Source organism: Scyliorhinus canicula, chromosome 7, assembly GCF_902713615.1.
Source record: "Scyliorhinus canicula chromosome 7, sScyCan1.1, whole genome shotgun sequence".
Classification (NCBI taxonomy): Eukaryota; Metazoa; Chordata; class Chondrichthyes; order Carcharhiniformes; family Scyliorhinidae; genus Scyliorhinus; species Scyliorhinus canicula.
In genome coordinates this window covers 95,502,946-95,524,844 of record NC_052152.1, presented here as the reverse complement: position 1 = coordinate 95,524,844, position 21,899 = coordinate 95,502,946, and the positions used below count along the sequence as shown (strand labels likewise).

Sequence of the window (21,899 nt, the reverse complement as noted above, 5' to 3'; positions counted from 1 at the left end):
GAGGGGAAATAGTGTTCAAATGTATTAATCTTTGACATGATCATTAGAATCACAGGCACACAAGAGGAGTGTTTTGTGAATATCCATAGCTGCATTTTAATTTTAGAACATAATTGTTAGCCACGCGTCCTCTTGTCACGTTCAGCATTAAAGTGCCTTACAATAAAACAAATGACAAAACCCAATGTTTACAGCACACCTGGTTGATGCCAGTGTCCCTGCTCCACAGAGACCTCCACAAACCTTTCTTCACTCAACTCTATCAATTTCACCTTCTATCGTTTCACCCTCAAGTGTTTATCTGGCTTCTCCTTAAATAATCGATCCTGAGTGAAAATGCCCCAGGGCACAAGAAGCAAGGTGCTCTTCCAGCTGCCTCGCAGTGGTAACTGTACCTGTTCAGTGCAAATGCGTAGTGAAACTTGATGTTGTGCTGATTGGCCAGGTCACAGGTTGGCAGCATCTCGAGGGTCTCCACCAGCTTCACCATGCCATCATAATCCTGTCAGAGCAAGAGTGAAGAAGAACTCACTGCAAAAACACTGAGGACCAAACTTAAAAACTTAAACATTTTCACTGAGGTAAAACCTTTTAAAAATATTGGGTAGCTTAACAAAAGTCGACAGTGGGGCATGATCCCACAACCGTCTGATTCAGAGAGCTACCAACTGAGCCAAGGCTGATATCATTTAAGGATGGAGGTCTGAGGATTGAGTATAAGTTGAAATGTGAGAGTACCTTTAAGAAATGGGTGTTTTCAAAATGTACCTTTAAGAAATGGGTGTTTATCAGTGATGCCAGAATGTGGGTGGAGCTGGGGTATATATCAGCTTTTTACTTTCGTTTTAGGCTGTTTGCTGCAGGGTGTGTTTTAGTTTCGTTTTCAGAGCTGGATAGCTGCAGTCACAGCCAGAAGGGGTATTAGTCTCTCTCTCTCTGTAATCCAAAGGCTGTAAATCGATCCTTTGGTGATCTAAAACGAATAACTGCTCTCAGTAGTCACTTTAACCTCATGTGCTTCTGTTTAAAGGTTGTTTTTAAAGTCTTATGGATGTTAAAAGGACAGCTTAAGGATTACTTAGTGTTGTATTCTTTGGGGGGGGGGTGTATTTGAATTAATGGTTGCTAAGATGTTCACTGTATGTTTTAAATAGGTTAACTTGAGTTCATAGAATAAACATTGTTTTGCTTTAAAAAATACTTTTCCATTTCTGTTGTACCAGACCTGTAAAGTGGGCTGTGTGCTCCCCATACCACAATCTAGTAGAAGTTGTGGGTCAGGTGAACTCCATGATACACTTTGGAGTTCTCTAAACCCTGGCCCATAACAAAATGACGAAAAATATTGATAGATATTAATTCAAAATACTTCCATAGCTTTGCTCCATCCTACATGTGCAATCTCTTCCAGTTCTTCATCCTTCTCCCAAAGGCTATCTCTCTTTACCCCATCATCAGTGGTGGTTTCACTTGACACAGACTCTTTGGAACTTCCTTTCGAAACCTCCCTGGCTCGGCAACTCTTATCTTCACATTCAAAAACCCTTGGGTGGAATTAAGTGCTGTGGTGGAGGCAGGAACATGGAGTGTTTCCCGCAGCAGAGGCTGGTGGGAAAACACACCAAATCTTCCATCCCCTCCCTCATTAATGATGCACCTGGGTGTTTCACATCGTAAATGTTTAAAAATGGGTTCCTGGCACCATGGCCTAAGGAGCGTAAGGGCCTTTCAGATTTTTTCACGCTTGCTGAGGGTTGTATGTATGGTGACCTGGGGCTGGTGGGGACCAATTTGGTGACAAGGGTGCGGACTCAGGGATGGGGTGGGGGGGTCCAACCTCGGGATCGGGGTGCCATGGATGAACCTCCTAATGCTGCTCTGAAAAACTAGAAATTTACCCCTTAGGTGTTAGTTTCAGGCTCCTGATCATTTAAACTGTTGAATGCAGTCATTTTCCTTAAAATGCTCAGAGGTCTCCTGTTTATGTAGATTTCCATCCACCCTGCATATCTGGAAACTCTCAATGTATCAGCACTCTCATCAAAGAGATGGGCGTGGTTAAGCTGAATCTTAGGGCCACCAGATGTTGCGATACCACATCGGGCTCCTTAGATGCACAGCTCCACCGCAGATGAAGCGGAGATTAGCAGAGTTTAGTCCACATACCAGCACTGCTGGCATCTGCAAAATGGAGGAATCTCTCTCACACGCCCAGAACATGTGATTTCACTTGTCGGGGTGTGTGACCTGTTCTCTGCCGCCGCTCCAGGCAGGATCTGTTCCTGGGTCAGTGTGCTGACATTAAGATGAGGCGTTCTGCTCCGGGCCTGCGCACTGCTGAGGGGGCACGCATGGGCGGAATGGCCCGCATTCTGAAAGCCAGTCGTGGTCGGCGTTTTTCAAAGCCGATTGCAACATTGAGCACTTCCTCCCGTGATCGGGAACGCCCTGGCGCATGGTCCCGTGATCAGTAATGCCAGGACACATGACCCCACAACCCTTGCAACACCCGCCCATGACTCACCTGTGGGTCGTGGCCCTGGGTTTGAAAATGACTGATCTAGAATGGACCGGGGAGGGAGGGGCTGTTGTTGGGAGGAACGTCGATGGGGTTGCATGTTGAAGTGACATGTCATTCAGTGGCTGCCCTGCGGGTAGTGACTTGTGAGGAGTGCGCCCTCCCAGAATCGTGCTGACCTCTAACCTCCACTTGACTGTCCACCATTAATGAGTTCCCGGCTACAGCCCAGGCTCAATATCCATGTATGGCTTAGTGGAAGAGGCTGTCATAGGCAAGGCTTCAGCCTCATGGCCAAGGGGTCGTACAGGGTTATTCACTGTCACTAGAGAATGAGGTTCACCATTACTCAGGGAGTGAAGGGAGAAGTCACATGGACCAGAGGTTGTGGTCATACAGTAGGGGATGTGGGGCAGCATAAGTGATCGAGCAAGGTTCCAGTTGTGGCCCACAGTTCATTACATCTGCACTGGTGGGTGGGATAGTTAGGATGGCTCAGCAATCACATGCAGGATGATCATGGGATTTGTGGGGACTGGGGCTCAAGGGAAACATGACCTCGTTGACTGTTTTTCTCGCCCGATTCTTGCTGTCTGCATGGCCACTGCTGACATCACGGATTCATGGTGGCGAGTGCAGCAGATGCCAGCCGGTGAAACTCAAGTGCTGGAAATCCATCAGGCCGAGGAGGGGGGACGGAGGTGGCGCCCCGTCAGGTCCCGTATCTATTGTTAATACTGGTCGTTCAAAGAGCTGCCAAACACCAGGTCTTGATGGCAACTCCACCGAACCAAGGAGACTGCATGGCACCTGTGCCAGGTTGTGGAAATCCTGGCATCACGAGGAGTAGGAGGACACCTGCTACCGGTGGCCGTCCAGCCCTCAACTTCCAGGGCTTGAGTAGGAACTTTTGTGGGATATCACAGACATCCATGCACAGGTATTTCCACGATGTCATGGATGCCCGGGCATCGGACTACATCACCTTTGAACTGGACCAGGTCCACCAGAATACCCGGGCTGCAGGCTTCGCTGTCATGACCAAAAACCAGGGGCTTATTGATGAGACCATCAATTCACGTGACACATGGTTAGAAGCGAACAGTGGTTTTAATCGTCTTACAACAGAGCCTGCCTGTGACGAGATGAACTCTAGATGAACTGGCAGCAGGCTCACAGTAACTGATCTTTATACTTCCGGTAGTGGGAGGAGCCATGGGCGGAGCCAAGGGTGGAGCCCAGTACAAGCTCCTCATCTCCCCCTATGGGTAGAGCCGCGCAACTACACATGATCTAGTACAAGGTACAGGCTCAACACATGTTGTACAATACAGTGTGGATTATTAGTGTTTATAATTCGCCACACTTATGAATGGCACTCATGTCATCCTCTGAGCACCAGCTTGATAGGGTATGCCCTTAATCAACAGGAGGGGGTTCCACTGCCGTAATGTGCAGTTGGTGTGAGATCACCAGCTGCACATCATGCACATATGTGCTATCCAGGCAGCATGCACAATGTATGCATCCTAGCATACTCAGGTGAGGGGTTGACTAGTGGGTGACAAGACCTATCCCCTGACATCCTGGCTTGTGATGCCTGTGCGCAGGCCCCAGACTGAGGCAGAGATCCATTACAATGAAGCCCACTCAGCAACCAGGAGCATATTCAAGCGCCGCATCAGGCTGAAGATGCATTTCCACTGCCTGTACACCTCTGGCGGAATTCTCCAGGGGTATTGCACATCACGGTGGCCTGCTGCCAACCATCCGCAGGTGCACAACCTGCCGCAGCAGCAGGGAAACATGCTGTAGGAAGACGGACATCATGCCTCATTGGATGAGAAGGACCACAAGGGCATCCAGGAGGAGCGCGGTGAGGACCTGGAGTCGGTTCGATAGGCCACAATCAGGGTTATGCCGAACTGCCGATCCAGGGATAACCTCATCAATTCACGCTTGACTGACTCGGAGGCCAATAGCCTGTTAGCTCCATCGCCATCACCCCTCCCCTTGTCCTCAAGCCCTTCTGTCACATAATCCTCCTTCCCACCTGCCCCGCACCCTTTCACCCCACTTTCCTCACCATTTTACAGCATCTTCCCTTCACCCTGCGACTCCCCCATTCTGTCTAACCTTTGTCGCTCCGCCCCCTGCCCTTCAATCTTTCCACTCTTCCTCCGACCACAGCTTCCCCTTTTCAAGGCTCATCTTAGCATCACAACAGGATGTTGGGCCTGGGTTTGCAGAATCAGTGAGTATTGTCTGCAGGTTGGAAGTTGAAGACAGCTCACTGTGAGATGAGCTCTGGTGCTCCTCATTATCCGAGCAAATCTGACTCCTGTTTATAAGACAACAGACCTCTGTCTGCCCAGATGATCCCTGGTTGTGCGATGGGGACTCTTTTTCATGGGCTCCATTTCATAATAATGTTTTCTTGTCGAAAGTAGGCTTACATTAACACTGCAATGAAGTTACTGTGAAAAGCCCCAAGTCGCCTGTTCGGGTACACAGACGGAAAATTCAGAATGTCCAAATTACCTAACGGCACATATTTCGGGACTTGTGGGAGGAAACCGGAGTACCCGGAGGAAACCCACGCAGGCACAGGGAGAACGCGCAGACTCCACACAGACAGTGACCCAAGCTGGATTGGGTGGTGGGGGGTGGGGGGGAGCAGGGTGAGACAAAGCAAGCTATGATAGCATAGGGGATGCTATCATAAGAGGGCATATCAGACTGTTGCACTCATAGCCTGTCACTTCTCGGTCTGTGGAACATCCATAGGTCAGATGTGCACTAACTCCCTTTACCACCGCCCCCCACTCACCTGCCCCCACCACAGCCCCAGATCCAGTTCGAGTCCAACCCTACCACCCTTGGGAAATGGTGAGAGGCAACTCGGAGTGGTAGTGCAAATATGTTTAATTGTGCGTGTTTGAATTTAGTGTCCCCTTCCCTAACTAACATTGTGAAACTACACCCTTGCTAACTTAGGTGTCCTGTATCTTGTCTTCCGTGACCTCCCGCCCCTTCTAGGCATTCCCCCAGATTGCACATCAGATGTGGAGGTGACCTGCTGCTTTTCTTTCTCTCTGACCTGTGATGCGCTTGGTCGGCCTCCTCTGAAGGGCTTAGAGCTGGATGGGCCTGGCTGACTTTTGCGTGTCACAGGTGCTGAGTAGGTAAAATGGCTAACATTGTGTCGTGAGGCATGATGGTAAAAAAGGACAATGGCTAACATTGTCAGACTTGTGTGTGAAAAGCTGCAGCTTTGTACAAAATGAATTTCATGGGAACAGACAGAACGACGACAAGAACTGGACTTTTCACTTTGAAACAGCGAAAGCAAGACTCTCTCAAGGGCGACTGAGGCCTATATGCTCCAAGATTGTTTTTATGAATGAATTATAAATTAAGAACTAAAACCTTATAAAATAGCAGGGACTTTCAAGATTCAGCAGCGATAACCTTGGGAACAACATCCATAAGGCAAGACCTTGGTCTGGAATCTCACAGTGCACACACTCCAGAGCGGGCCTGGCCACGTTCTCTCTATCGAGTAATATTTTTAGTTCAAGTTGTCAGTCTTGCAACTTATGTAACTGTTCAAATAAGCTTACTGAGTTAAATTTTAAAAACTGTATTAAGTCAAAGCTTGCATTGAGTACATGATTTGTCTGTTTCGTCAGTTGACGCCAGGAGAGGGCACCAACACAGGTGATGAGGTAGCAGCCTATTTTGCTCGCTGCCCAGCAAATGAGCCAGTATCAGGAGGGGGGATTCAGAAGGGCTGGAGTGATCTAGCACCTCCCTTGCAGGAGGCCCCGGGATGGGCCCCATCACTTCCTCCTCCGTCGGCATGCTTCCTGGCTCTTGGGCCACTCTAGAGGATAGAGTGAGCTCCAGAGGTCTCAATGCCATCTGGCACTGCCAGTTCTAGAGACCAGCCATCATCTGAACATTGGTGTCGACCCCCTCAGCTATGGTGCTCTGTGACTGTGCAGGTCTCTCAGCAAGTGGACCATGTCCCTCATTGCCACAGATATGTCTCACTGTGACTGCATCATGTCCCTTAGTGTCTGATCATGGTCCATCAGCATCCAGCCAATGTTTTTGATGCTCTCAGCCATGACCCTTGTGACTGGGCCAAGGTCTGGAGTGCAGCAATGCCCATGTGTGCCTGGGACATGTCCGCCTGTGGCTAGGCCCTCATGTTCTCCGCCTCAGCCATGGACATCACAGTGTGATCCAAACCTTGGACGTCCTGACACATGGCTCTGAATTTTGCCCCAGGCCTTCCACTGCGGACGGCAACCTTTCAGTGTTGGCCTGGGTGCCACACACTATCAGCATCATTGTCTACATCTGAAGGCGATTAGACTCTTCCAGTTGGACTTGCAGGCATTGGAATATTGCTGACAACCCCTCCTGTTAATACTGGTTCTGAATCTGAATCTGCACCAGTGATGAGAAAATCTTTTCCAGAGGCCAACTTCTGTTTTGGGGCTGGTTGTTCCTTGGGATCGGGTAGCCCTCGGACCAGCTGCTCCCTCGGGAGCACTTGCCTCCAGCTGACGTGCTACAGCAGGTGTGTGGTGCTCAGCAGAGGGTGACCCAGGAGCCTGTCTGCTAACATGTTGCACCGAAGTGATAGTCTCTTCACTGGTGGATGTTGCTGGTGAAAGCGGTGCCGAGAAATCGGTGTCATATCCGGAGCTTTACACGGGGTGTTTTGAGGGTTTCGACGGGGGGTGGTGATCCCGGATGGCCCGGCCTCACCTGGTGGGGATCCTGCAATACAAAGGGTCAGCTCTTGGGAAGGACAGGGCTGTGGGGAATGAAAGATCACTTGAGATAGGACATCTGGATAAAGTTGCTTTGGACTCTCATTTCTTCGGTGGTATGCTGAACTCGATTCAGCCACCACTCACTCTTCATCCTCCCCCGCGGGTTCCATTGCCCTCTCCTCAAAGGGAGTGTGGACGAATATCCCAGGCATGCCACTACCACCTGTCTTCTGATGTTATCTCGTATTGCATCCTGTTTAATCCTTGGGGTCACAGAGGGACCTTGTGAGATGCCAGCAGGCCAGTATTGGGGGGGCTTCTAGTTTGTGGCAAATGTGCTCAAGGCACCTGAGCGTAGGGATTGTGATGGGCATTCCTGGGGGGTGCGTTCTGAGAGACATGCTGGTAGGTGGTGTCCTACAGGGCTACATGGATTTTGGGGCAGATGGCAGGGGTTCGGGACAGGGGCACACAGATGATTACTCACACTAGTAGGTTGAAGAAGGTGTGGTAAACACCACTGGTAACACATTGCATGTATTACAGTACTGCCACTGAACTACAGGTACCACAGTAAATCCCAGCGCACCTGGTGAAGGCCTCCTGCCCCTTTGAGCGCCTCAGCATGGACTGAAAAGGGCCCCTCCCCTCCAGCGACCGCAACATGTACTTCCTCAACATAATTGATGAGTACTCCCGGTTCCCTTTCGCCATCCCATGCCCTGACATGACTTCTGCCACGGTCATCAAAGCCCTGCACAGCATCTTCACTCTGTTCGGTTTCCCCGCCTACATCCACAGAGATCGGGGATCCTCCTTCATGAGTGATGAACTGCGTCAGTTCCTGCTCAGCAGGGTTATCGCCTCCAGCAGAATGACCAGCTACAACCCCCGGGGAAATAGGCAGGTAGAGAGGGAGAACGGGACAATTTGGAGGGCCGTCCAGCTGGCCCTACGGTCCAGAAACCTCCCAGCCTCTCGCTGGCAGGAGGTCCTCCCTGATGCACTACACTCCATACGGTCACTACTGTGCACCGCCACAAACAATACACCCCATGAACGTGTTTTTACCTTCCCGAGGAAGTCTACATCCGGGGTGTCGCTCCCGACTTGGCTCGCAGCTCCAGGACCGGTCCTTCTACGTAGGCACGTCCGACTCCACAAGGCGACCCCTTGGTGGACAGGGTACAGTTGCTCCAGGCCAACCCCCAGTATGCCTACGTGGAGTTCCTCGATGGCCGCCAAGATACTGTCTCCCTCAGGGACCTGGCTCCCTCAGGTTCCACTACAACACACTCCCCCACCCACCCGCCACCCTCCCCTCCCCCGGCGTTCCCAACATTAGCCCCGCCAGGTCCATCCCTCTTTCCCCTGCCCACGCAAGAGGACGAGGAACATTTCGGCACGCTCCCGGAGTCATCCGACTACTGGTCAGCACCAACACCGCCAGCAGCGACGTCGGCGACACCAGCACCGCCAACACCGACATCACCGCCACCGTTACGTCGCTCCCAGCGAATCGTCAAAGCACCGGATCGACTTAACCTCTGACGGACACCGGACCGTCAAAATGAACATTTTGTTTTTTCTCCTCCCCACTGTAAATTATTTGCAAAACTGTATATAGTTCCACGCGACCCCCACCGGACTCATTTTTAACAGGGGGTGAATGTGGTGAACCACTGTGTGCACCTGTATTAGGGGATGTAAGGTAGGACCTGCACTACAGGTTCGCCGGTAGCCCCTGCCGGCTAGCTCTGCCCACAAGGAGCCGTATAAATATGCGTGTCCTCCTTCTGATCAGCCATTTCGCCAGCTGCAGTAGGAGGTCACGCATCTGACTGTAATAAAGCCACAGTTGTACCAATCTGAGTCTTTCGTGCAATTGATCGTGCATCAATGAGGACAACATGCTCCCGGAGTCGCACGTGACCACGTCAACGCCCACATCACCTCCAGGACTGCGGCGATCGCAGCGGAGGGTCAGAGCACCCAACAGACTCAGTCTGTAATGTTTTTCTTCACCCCCACCGGACTCCTTTTTAAACAGGGGGTGAATGTGGTCAACACCACTGGTAACACATTGCATGTATTAAGGTACTGCCACTGTATTATGGGTACCACAGTAAATCCCAGCCTGCTGGCTCCCCCCAGCAGGCTGCATATAAAAGTGTATGCTCTCCTGCGCTGCTCCCATTCTGGTTCCAGCTACAGGAGGCACAACATCTTGTGCAATAAAGCCTCGATTGTTTCACCATTCTTGTCTCGTGGTAATTGACGGTACATCAGAAGGTCGTTCATTTTCTTTCTGCATTGCATGCCAGCCCTCCTGGTCAAGTTGTCAGCACTCACTGCATCTGCCACCTCAATCCAGGCTTGGTTCATCACAACAGGCTGGCGTGTGGTCCCACCATGGGGAAGAGATTGTCCCTGGGCTCCTCAACAGCATCCTCTATTGGTTCTATATTGGCATCCAGGAACCTTGGGACTGGCCTTCATGAAGCCATCTTCTTGGCTGGAATGTCAGTCTGTGCTGTGTGGAGCTTAAAAGCTCATCAAGCTCCAGGGAGTCACTCTCCTGGGGAACTGGGAATCTGGCGAGATTCACTTAGACTGAGTGCTGGCCAATTTGCATGCATGGAATCTCACCTCCCCTGTGCTCCTAGCGCCAGCGGGAACCAATCCGGCATTCCTTCAGTCGGGAGCACTTAGGTCTGCAAATTGGAGAATTGCACCCATGGAGTAGTTTGGAAAACAAGGAAGAGAATTTTAAAACTGAGGCGTTGCTCAATTGGGAGCCAATGTAGGATAGCGAGCACAAGGACGATGATAAATGGAACTTGGTGTGAATTAGGTCACAGGCAGCAAAGGTATGGATGAGCGTTTCAGCAGCAGGCGAACTGAGTGGGCTAAGCCAGGCTGACTCAGCCTTCATTACATTCTGAAGGAGCTATATAAATTTAATTTGTTATTCGTCATATTGTAGTCTCTCTGTCTGCAGGTTCTTATGTTTTTCCTCAGTAAGGCGTCATGCAGTTTTTTACAGAACAGATTCAAACATCTCTTCCAAAGCACTTTGCATCTCTGTACCTGGATGTCCCTGTACGAGAAAAGCAAATTTGTGATAATGTCAGGCGTGATGACCTCAGTGCTTTCTATACGCTGTTTAATGCCAGAGAGCTGTTTGGCAAGGTCTTCTCCTTGGTATTTCTCCCTCAATTTTCTGATGTCACTCAGCAGGGTATCCTTGGCAAATGTGCTGTGAACACAACAACAAAGTGATTGCACAACAGCTATGAAAACAAATGTGTTGCTGGTTACAAATCAATAGGCAACTAAAATTATGAAGCAGCCAAAACATAACGTGTGACACGAGGTCAAAACTGTAAATATTATTGATCTATTTTACCTATTTATTTTGTGCAATTTCCATAAGCATGTTCCTAAAACAGTAAAAGCAATGGGTGGAACTTTTCCATAATTTGTCAGTGCCAGGCTCTGACTGAAAGCCGGCGTGTTTCTCTCCGGATGCACAGCCGGGTTTTCAGGCCAGACTTTCTGGCACTCAGTGCACAGATAATCTGGGAGTGTGGTTTATGCCATCACTCTGGCAGAGTGAGGACTGATAGAGCATCAAAAATAAACTTCCCCCCATCCCCCGGAGACATGGAGGATACCTCCATCCCCCACAAGCATCAAGCATCGGGGCAATCTCTCCCCCTCACCGCGGAGAAATTGGGGATTCACTCCTTGCCGCCAGCCCCCACTCCTCCCCAACCCCCCTCCGACCACAAATATATTTGGGGCTCTCTCCTACCCCCCTCCCTGCCCTACACTGGAGGCATTGTGGGATCTTCTCCCATCCTCCCCACCACTAGGGCATTCTCCCCCACCCTCCCTCGTAGCATCAACCCTCACCTCCAACACACATAAGGAGAGTATCCCATGCATGGGGCTCCCCAATGGACTCGCCCCTCGCACTGCCAATCTGGAACTGTCAGGGGCAGTGCCAACCTGTTTGAGGGTGGTGCCCTGCAGGCATTTCCCTCCCCTCTCCGAGGCTATACTTTCTTGATGCCCCCGGCGGATTCCCCTCGACTGATTCAAGTTTTTACATACCTGGTGTAAAGCTTGCCGACATGACGTTACCTCAGCGAGGTATGATTATTCGGTGAGGGAGGGGGAACATGTGACTGGGAATGCCTTTAATAAGATATAAATTCATTAAGATATATGGAAATAGGGCCGCAAGGTGGCGCAGTGATCAGCATTGCTGCCTCACGGTGCCGAGGTTCCAGGTTTGATCCCGGCTCTGGGTCACTGTCCGTGCGGAGTTTGTACTTTCTCCCTGTGTTTGCGTAGGTTTCACCCCCACAACCCAAAGATGTGCAGGGTAGGTGGATTGGCCATTAATTGGAAAATATGAATTTGACATACTAAATTTATTTTTAAAAAGTAAAATATACGGAAATGAGGTTCCTGCCCTTGTGAAGGGGAACCTCGTTACCCCACCAGTTTGGGGGGACGGTTGAGTTGGAATCGTGAAACATGACCACACTGGCAAGAAGCCCGTTGCCCGACTCTCGCAGGATTTTGCGCCTATGTCGCCATTTATGCCTCATCACTGGCGGACTCGCGCGGTGCCGCCAAAGATGACCCACTCCCCTCCCCCCGCCCACGGCGGATTTCCTGGCGATGGGCTGGGGTGCGGTGGAAAGTCCAGTTTCAAATTGAACGCTTACAGAGGGATGAGAGAATAACTAATTGTGACACAGCATGGTAAGCAGCCACTGTTGTATTTTGGGTTGGGCAGTCTTGTTTATGAAGAGACCTCTGACAAATTTCTTCAATGCAGACCCACCACCGCAAAAGCCTTTCAAACTAAAATCTATCTGTTCACTGATTTCTATGCCTCTTGAAATCTCTAGGTTGTTAGCCATTTTCAGAAAAGCAAACCTCCACTTTTTTTCAATTTTGGACTTGGTAGAAACTGCTGCACTTATAAAATGGAAGCAAGTTTTTATTTATTTATTTAGCTTGGCTCAGCAATGTAATAATTATTACAAGTAATTCTCGCAAAACTGAGCGCAAGAGATTCTTTGGAAGTGGACTAGATGGATTTTTACATCTAAAATGCAAGTCAGTATGGCACGGTGCTGCAGTGGTTAGCACTGCTGCCTCATGCCGCTGAGACTCGGATTCGATCCCGGTCCCGGGTCACTGTCTGTGTGGAGTTTGCACATTCTCTCAGTGTCTGCAATGGTCTCATCCCCACAACCCAAAGAAATGCAGGGTTGGTGGATTGGCCACGCTAAATGGCTCCCTTAATTGGAAAGATTTCTAAAAATGTAAGTCGATTATTATTTGTACACCAGATAACAGAGTTTTGTGGTTTGCTTTTCTTAACTTCTTCTCTAACTTTTACAAAACTACCTGCGGAAGTTCTAAAAAGTTGGTCAAAACATTCACTTCAGCTGAAACAAAATGGTTCACTGGAAGTACCACCCATTGGCAATGTGAAGATTCCCCACATTTAGTCAGGCGCAGCTTGGTTCAGCTTTGTTCAGTTGAGGTCACTTACACCTGTTGATGCTATGGGTTCAAATTCTACCCCAGGATATTAACACATTATCCAGGCTGATAATTCAGTCCAGTATGAGGCAGTGTTGCATTTGGAGGTACTATCATTCTTGTAAAATAATAAACTGAGGCCCAATTCTCAATCCCTTAATGAAGTATATTTCTTCTGATGTATGGCGGATAATCCTCTCTCCGCACAGCACCAATTAGCTGATCAAAAACAGGAAATGCTGGAAAAACCAGCAGGTCTGACAGCATCCACGGAGAAAGAGAGGCCTCTCGCGAGATTTACGTTGCTTGTTACACCTTGTGAGATCTAATGAGATCTCGCGAGGCATTGCGATCTACATCTCCTCCTCAATGGGTGTGATCCACATTTGCATAATCAAGAGAATAGTTAGTCTCACTTGAATATGTCAGCGCTCGACGTTCAACGCTGAGGCATTCACCTGAGGAAGGAGCAGTGCTTCGAAAGCTAGTGTTTGAAACAAACATGTTGGACTTTAACCAGATGTTGGAAGACTTCTTACTGTGCCCAAAAATAAAGCAGAGTGCAGTTTAATAGCAGTGTCGGCCTCGCTCCTCGAAACGTCCCCAAAATAGGATTGCACAGGCCAACACTTTGGCGCAGTGGGTTATCCCTGCTGCCTCACAGCACTGAAGTCCCAGGTTCGATCCCGGCTCTGGGTCACTGTCCATGTGGAGTTTGCACATTCTCCCCGTGTTTGCATGGGTTTCGCCCCCACAACCCAAAGATGTGCAGGGTAGGTGGATTGGCCACGCTAAATTGCCCCGTAATTGGAAAAAATGAATTGGGTACACTAAATTTTTTTTTTTAAATAGGATTGCACCCAACGTTTCAAGTCGTCAGAGTGAAGAGTCATACAGACTCGAAACATTAACTCTGTTTCTCTCTTCACACATGCTGCCAGACTTCCTGAGCCTTTTCAGCATTTTCTGTTTGTGTTTCAGATTCGCAGAAGATTGCTTTTCTCCAATTAGCGGTCAGTCATCCGACTTGTCTGCGGGACTTTATTGACTCTCCTCTTCTTCTTTCCCATAACACTGCTGGCCTATAAGTTTAACTTCTTGCTTCAGAATAGGCTATCTGACCCCCCCCCCATCCAAAGAACTCCCACGTCCACAATTTTGGATTTGATTCCCCGATGCTTCTGCCAAGCACACATTGAGAGTGGAAGGGTCTGTCAGTCAGGAAACCTGAAGTCCCTGCCTGCTGCAAAATGTTAACTCCACACCTTGTGGCTTTTCCTTACCCTCTCCTTACTCCCACCCCCCTACGCCACATGACTAGCGGTTGCAAGCTCTTTACCTGAGGATGCAGCTGCAGCCTGGTCTAAAGTGCATAAGGCTGACAGAAGTTACGCCTATCATTAAGGCTTACTTCCTGGCAAGGATCCTAAAGAAAAGCCACAAGGTGCGGCGTTAAAATTTTGCAGCAGGCAGGGACTTCAGGTTTCCTGGATGACAGACCCCTTCACTCTCAATGTTGACCCTTATATAAACATTAATATTGTTTTCAAACAAGTCATGCGTTGATTGTCTTTTAGTGGGGGAGGTCCAAGTTCCAAGTTCCCCATTTCCCTGACCATATTTTTGATTTCCACCTCAAGTTAAAGTTCTCATAAATATTCCTAGTCTATGAAAGTAGCTACCAGGAGGTAACGTCAATATCTTTTAGGAGGCTGATAAATTTATCCAGCAATGGTTGGCAGAAAGGTCCCAGCAAGCTGTCCCAACTCGGTTGTAAGAACTCCGAGACTCTTAGTTGAAAATCATTCTCACAGCACAGGAAATCGTCATTGGTGGTCGTCACATAGGGGATGAAATGATAATTCGCACTAGCAGCCTGGCAAAAGAAAATACCTGTTTGAGTCAACTTGGAAAAATGATTAGGACTTTGCATAAAACATTGCGTTATAGGGCAACATAAGACAACAAACCTTATATTCTAGAGCATTGGTTGGAGAAATCACTGAGTGGCATGCAGGTGGTGCAAGTAATGAAAGCACAAAAAACTCATCGTACAGTCCAAGAGCAAACAATTGGAACTCTAAATTGAACATTCACAACCAGACTCTGGCACAGTAAATTGAAGGAGAGTGAGGTGGGATGGGACAATGCCAGTGTGGCACTTGCAGCATACGATGTGCAATGAAAATTGCTACAAAACCATGCGTTGCTTTTATGCCGTATCTGTGGCACAAATGCCATTATATGCAACTGATTGGAACAGTGTAGCCCTTGTAGCTTGTCTTTCAAAAACCAATTTCTTCCCCACCTAATAACAAACTGAAGTAGACCTCCTCCAATACCAAGGGCCAGGAGTAGGCCTAAAAGGTTCAGTGAATGCCTAACAAATGCTGACTTGAAACGGAAAAGTCAATAATGTTACGAATTTGATAGCTCCAGTTGTTGTACGATTGTCTGAGATAATTTAACATGGAACAAGAAAAATTACAAAATATTTTCATTTGTATAGCACCTTTCATAGCTACAGGACATCCCATAGTACTTTACAGCCAATTAAGTACTTTTCAAAGTGTAGTTACTGTTGAAGTGTAGGAAATGTGCCAGCCAATTGGCACATAGCAAGCTCTAACAGCAATGTGATAATGACTAAATAATCCGTTTTTGTGATGTTGCTTGAAGAGCCTTAATCAATCGAGGTATAGATTACAAAAGCAGGGAGGTCATGTTGAAGTTTTATAAAGCTTTGGTGAGGCTACAGCTGGAGTACTGCGTGCAATTCTGGTCACCACATTACAAATGGGATGTGATTGCACTGGAGTGGGTGCAGAGGAGATTCACCAGAATGTTGCCTGGGGTGGAATATTTGAATTATGAAGAGAGGTTGGATAGGCTTGGGTTATTTTTGTTGGACCAGAGAAGACTGAGGGGCGACCTGATCAAGGTGTACAAGATTATGAGGGGCATGGACAGGGTGGATAGGAAGCAGGCCTATTCAACCCTTAGTTGAAGGCTCAGTCATGAGGGGACACAAGTTCAAGGTGAGGGGCAGCATGTTCAGGGGGGGATGTGAGGAAAAACCTTTTTACCCGGAGGGTGGTGATGGCCTGGAACGCACTGCCTGGGAGAGTGGTAAAGGCGGGTTGCCTCACATCTTTTCCAAAGTACTTGGATGAGCACTTGCCACGTCATAACTTTCAAGGCTATGGGCCAAGTGCTGGCGAATGGGATTAGGTAGGCAGGTCAGGTGTTTTTTTGTACTGGTGCAGACTTAATGGGCTGAAGGACCTCTTCTGCACTGTATTATTCTGTGATTCGGATAAATAGTGACACTGGGGTGGGTTCCCTTGCTCTTCCTCAAAATAGTGCCATGAAATCTTTTACATCCTCCTGAGAGGGCAGCCGAGACCTCGGTTTAACGTCTCACCTGAAAGACAGCACCTCCAACAATGCAGCACTCCTGCAGCACTATACTGAGGGACCAGCCTGGATTTTCTTTTTGTGCTCAAGACCTGGAGTTGGACCTGAACTTTTGATTCAAAGAGACTCACGTGCTATCAACTGAGCTAGTGCTGACACTTACTGAGTCATGCCTGACACCTAAATAAAATCCCAGATTTGTGTACATCAGAGTTCTATTATTGCCAGATTATCCTTATTAAAATAAATCTGGGCATAATTGCGAGGTGTCATTCCAAGCTCACTCTTAAATTGTACTGGAAGATCTGGGCTAGTCACTGTTGGTGGCATTTTCCGCTCTCACCCCCTGCACCGTGTTTTGAGGGGGCAACCCACCAGTGGCCGCTGAAGGGATCTTCTAGTCCCATCGCTGTCAACGTGGTTTCCTATTGTTCGCACGCAAACCCATGGTGAGGGGGTCACCATCAGCAGGTGCTGAAGATCCCACAGGGGGGAGTGACTGGAAATTCGTCCCTTTGGAGGATGAAAGACAACTTTCATCTGCCTCCAATTAAAACACTCTCTCTCTTTCTCTCTCTAATCCAGAACCAAGATGATTATACATTCCCTGCCAGCAATGATCTTCTCTCCTCTCCCTTACTAGTCCATGTTAAGCAGTGGCACATCATGTGGCTATAAGTAGCATTTCTTCATCCAGCACTTGCCTGAAGGTGCCAGACTTTAACATCCACTCAGGTGCAAACAGTGGGGGAATAGGTGACTGTCGCAACGTAAAAATTACTCAACTGCCAGCAAGTAATTGAGAGGCGTGCTGGGTCACTTCAGAAAGCAGTTTAAGGACTGGTGGGGAACTGGAGTCAGACTGAGGGTAGTTTAGATAAAGACTGCAGGTTTCCTTCCATAAAGGATGCTACTTAACTATTTGAGTTCTTTGTTTGAAAGGACAAAATGTGAGACAACTACTAAGATTCTGATACTTTGCTGTATAATGCTCTGTTAAGACGCTTGTGATGTATCATTGTGTTAAATGTGTTACATAAATAAATTGATGTTCTTCTCAATTTAGGTAATGCATTCATTAGTGGGATGAGAACAACTGTCCACAGTGAGCTGGGCAAATCTGTTAAAGGCTAACATAACATTGGGAGGAGTTTGAGAAGAATATAATGTGATTCAGAACTATAGCCCTGAGGGGCAAGAACTTTACTTGCCCAAAATAAAATAAAGATGACTAAACAGATAAAGGACAAAATTAAACAAAAGGGAAAAGCATACAAAAGTTGGGACGGCGTTGGTGCATTTTCAGAAGGCCCTCCCCCGATGCTCCGCCCCCGATGGGCCGAGTTCCCGACCGCACGTTTGACGTGTGTTCTGAATAGTCGGGAACCCGGCGTTGTGGCTGCGGCTGTGTCCAGTGCCGCCACAGTCGGCCGGGAGCCATGCTGCTGGCCAGGCAGGGGGGAGGGGCTTCAGGGAGTGCTGGGGGCACTGGTGGGGGTGACCAGGGAGTGGCCTGGGGGACAGTATTTGGCAGGTCGGGTCGTGCACAGCCGGCGCCATGCGTCGGCAGCAGGTCGTCGCCGTGTGCATGCGCGGCCACAGACCCGGCCATTCTCGGCTGTTTTTGGCGTGGGAGCCTGGCGTTTTACCCGGCATGGCTGTTAACCCCTCACCGGTCCCAGGATTGGTGAGGGTTTGGCGTTGTAAAACACCACCGTTCCCATGCCATTGTCGGCTCTTAGCCGGAAAATTGGAGAATCCAGCCCCTAGTCTCCCAAACAGAGAATCCCACCACATGTTTTACACTTTGGTTTGTTTTCTCTTTGAATGCATAGAACAGATGGTGACTTTAAAACCAGAGTCTTGACTACTTGCATCAACTTTTGATTTACTGCCTCTTGCAACCTTTGTAAGTAAGTGGGAAAGTGTGCAAGTGGACTGACTGAGAGTTAAATGGAGTCTCAACAATTCATGCAATCTCCGGGATTGGAACTAATTGCCTGGGATTGGGGCTTGTGGGGGGGGGGGGGGGGGGGGGGGGGGGGGGCGGTCAGAGAACATTTATAGGCCTTTGAACTTTTTCACAAATTTTCCTCTCCCAATGGATTCCATCCCTTGAGATAAGGATAGGTTGGGTGGGGTAAACGAGGGTGTATGTGTGTGTGGGGAGTGTTTACCTATAAAACCATGGTCGTCATGGTTTAGGACCTGTTTGAGTCCCCAAGTGGTATTTTCTTGCTTTGTTAATTTAGTACGTTCATACGTTTGGGAATAAGTTACATACCAAGACATATCAAAGAAACATGCACATTCAAAATGTAGAGTTTAACCGGAGCTGATCCATTGATGTATCATTGCAGGGTAATTATGCCATCATCAAGGAGTTACGCTCATAGGTTGAGTGTTTACTTCAAAATCTTGTGCAATGGTCGACATTGTAGAATCTTGGGCTTCACAGAAGCCTGAATTTTGAAGATTAATTTGAAAGGGAAAAAAAATGTGGGATGGCTTTAATTTGAAATGCAGATCAATGTAACAATCCATGCAAACATAAACCAAATAAACTGGCAGTGAATATATGTCATAAATTAATATATGTCAGAAAAAATATGAATAAGTATGAAAATGAGCAACCTTGAGTGACTGAGCAGTTTCCAGGTCAGTGTTGTGATAGAGGATGACATTGTTTGTCATGCCGAAACTTTCTCGTATACCGAGATGATAAAAGAGTGTTGGTTGCCTGAAAACATCACTCATGTCCACCACAGCAATGTCTGTAAAACAAGAGCATGGTGGCGGTTTAATGAACACACCCTGCAGTTACCATTATTATATACTATTATCAGGGCTGGTTTAGCACACGGCTAAATCGCTGGCTTTGAAAGCAAACCAAAGCAGGCCAGCAGCACAGTTCAAATCCCATACCAGCCTCCCTGAACAGGCGCTGGAATGTGGCAACTAGGGGCTTTTCACAGTAACTTCATTTGAAGCCTACTTGTGACAATAAGTGATTAGGGGCTGGTTTAGCACACTGGGCTAAATCGCTGGCTTTTAAGGCAGGCCAGCAGCATGGTTCAATTCCCATACCAGCCTCACCGAACAGGCGCCGGAATGTGGTGACTAGGGGCTTTTCACAGTAACTTCATTTGAAGCCTACTTGTGACAATAAGTGATTTTCATTTCATTATTGTCTGGTAGTGGCCATAATAACATCTAGTAAACTACGACTACCATACGCAAGCCTAATACTTGCTATTTCTTTTTCTACCTTTCAGTTCTCAGGATGTGGGCCTTGCCAGCAAGGATGCTATTTATTGTCCATTCCTTGAGAAATATAGTGTTGGCCTTCTTTATTGTAAAACAATTGAGTGGCTTGCTAGGCAGGGCAGTTAACAGTGAACCATATTGCTGTAGGAGTGGAGTCACATATTGGGCAGAATGGGCAATGACAGCAGGTTTCTCTGTCGGACATGAGTGAATTTGTTGGCTTAAAACAATCTAGCAGTTTACAGTCACTCTTACTGGCACCAGTTTCAGATTGGCTCAAAAAAATTGAATTCAGATTCCACCGCGTTGCGCTCGGCACAGATCTGGTTAAATAATGGGTAAGGCCAAAACCGAGATTCGTGCCGGGCTCAGATCAGTTTGCTCCCAAGGGAGAGTTCCGGATCAGACAAAAATATGGCGAGCATACCATTAACCTCAATTTGCTTTAATTTCCATCTTATTAGCAAGATTGAAGTCGAATGTAATGGCTTGCCAGGAATTAACTGCGAGAAATCACATAGGTGGTGTTCACTACTCCTTTTTTTAAATGTGAAGTGTGGTGAATGTGATTCACACCGAATTATAATCTGTATATACATGTGTCTATATTGTAAGTGCAGTTGCACTACCTGACCACCAGGGGGAGTAGCTCTGGGAATGCTCGAGAATTGTACTGGGCTTCTCCCTTGGCTCTGCCCAGGACTCCTCCCCCTGGAGCTGCTGTATAAAGATATAAAGATCAGTGCCACATGGTCAGCCGGCCAGTTCACCGAATGTTCAATGGCTAACAGGCTGGCTCTGTTGTGAGTATATTAAAACCGCTATTCTAATCCTACAAGCACGTGTCCGTAGAATTGTTGGTTCCAACATGAAGCTGGCACAGTGGCTGCTGAGAGGAATTGAGGAGGTGAATTTTCCGGCATTCAGCACAAGGACACTGGAGCCGCTGCCCCAGTGCGCAGAGCAGGGGTTGGGGAGGGGGGGAGTCGGCTCCTCAGGGAGGTTAAGCTTGGTCAGAGGCTGAAGCGTTTCAGGTCGGGGGTCGCGCCTGAGTGGGGGGAGGGGGGCTGGTGAATGGTTGTGGGGCTTTTCGTCTGTGAGGCCTTCAAGCCATCTTTAAATATTGTGGAGAGCTATAGCAGGGGCAACTGCAGCTGCTGCCTATCTGTCCTAGCAAACACATCCAGGAGTTGGCAATCAGAAGTTGAAACTTCCCAGAAATTCCCATTCAGTCCTTGCCTGGGGATGTATGAGGGATACCCCAGTGCATCTTCTGGGGTACCTCCAGGATATAACCCTCCAGAGAACAGAAGATGTGAGCCATTAACTCATCCTATCACTGCAGTGTTCTCATAACAGATACAGACAGGAGAAAGTCTTTGATTAATTAACCCACAGCACAGTACTCCCATGGTGCACTTCCAATAATCTTGAGTCCCAATTGTGGGAAAGAAATGTCTAATTTCTTTGTGAAACCTCTTGAGAATCCTTCTGCACCCTATGTGCCACCAGTCTGTGTACACCAGTTAAAAACTGTTGACATTACATCACATAATGGCAGTTAAGATAATAGCTGACGTTGCCCACTGCCAGAAACAAGGTACAGAGGCCTGACTCTGACAATATGGCACATAATAGCCGCATGTAAGGCTCATTAGACCTTTAAGATCCATGCAATTGAGGTAGCGACCCACAATAAGGCTAGAATATCCATGGAGAGTTTGATATTGGTGCCGAGGAGGAAGTCACCATGTGAATTTTAAAATAAATTAAGCAACCTTGTCCAGTTTCCTGGACACCACCCACCACCCTGCCCCAGGCGCACCCCATTGCCTGCTGATTTCTGAGACAAAATCTCCCCTTGGCTCATGCACCTCCTCCCATGCCAGCAAGTTACATTTTGCTCTATTATATCAAACATTAAATAATTAAGAACTGATGATAGATCTCAGAACTGTTTTATACAAACTATATTAAGGCAAGGTTTCAGTGCTGTTAATTGGTGATATTATTCTGCTGGGCTAGACTAATAATAGTAACATGAGTTCATACCCCGCCAAAGCGCAGCTGATAAATTTACAAACAGTTCATTTTATAAATATGGAATAAAGAGCCAATCAGTGGCTGGTGATATTGAAACTACTGGATTGTAATAAAAACCCATCTGGTTCAAGACTGGAGGAAATCTGCTCTCCGTACCCATTCTGGCCTCTGGCCTCTGAGCCCTTAGCAAAATGGGTGACTTGTAACTGCCCTCTTAAATGTTGCATTCAATGACAATCACGATTCAATAAATGCTGGCCTTGAGCAATGCCCACATCCTTTGAATGAATCTC

At 48.0% G+C, this 21,899-nt stretch overlaps 1 protein-coding gene across 2 annotated transcripts in view; it reads right to left on the bottom strand.

Annotated features, from left to right (window-relative positions):
• map3k15 (mitogen-activated protein kinase kinase kinase 15) overlaps nucleotides 1-21,899 on the bottom strand; it is a 170,579-nt gene that overhangs the window by 132,314 nt on the left and 16,366 nt on the right. For both annotated transcript variants that reach the window (XM_038802505.1, XM_038802506.1), the window contains exons 2-5: nucleotides 18,931-19,070; nucleotides 14,562-14,755; nucleotides 10,399-10,567; nucleotides 396-502 (exon numbers count right to left, since the gene is read on the bottom strand). In XM_038802505.1, the coding sequence (XP_038658433.1) occupies nucleotides 396-502; nucleotides 10,399-10,567; nucleotides 14,562-14,755; nucleotides 18,931-19,070 (610 nt within the window). The remainder of the gene's footprint in view (nucleotides 1-395; nucleotides 503-10,398; nucleotides 10,568-14,561; nucleotides 14,756-18,930; nucleotides 19,071-21,899) is intronic.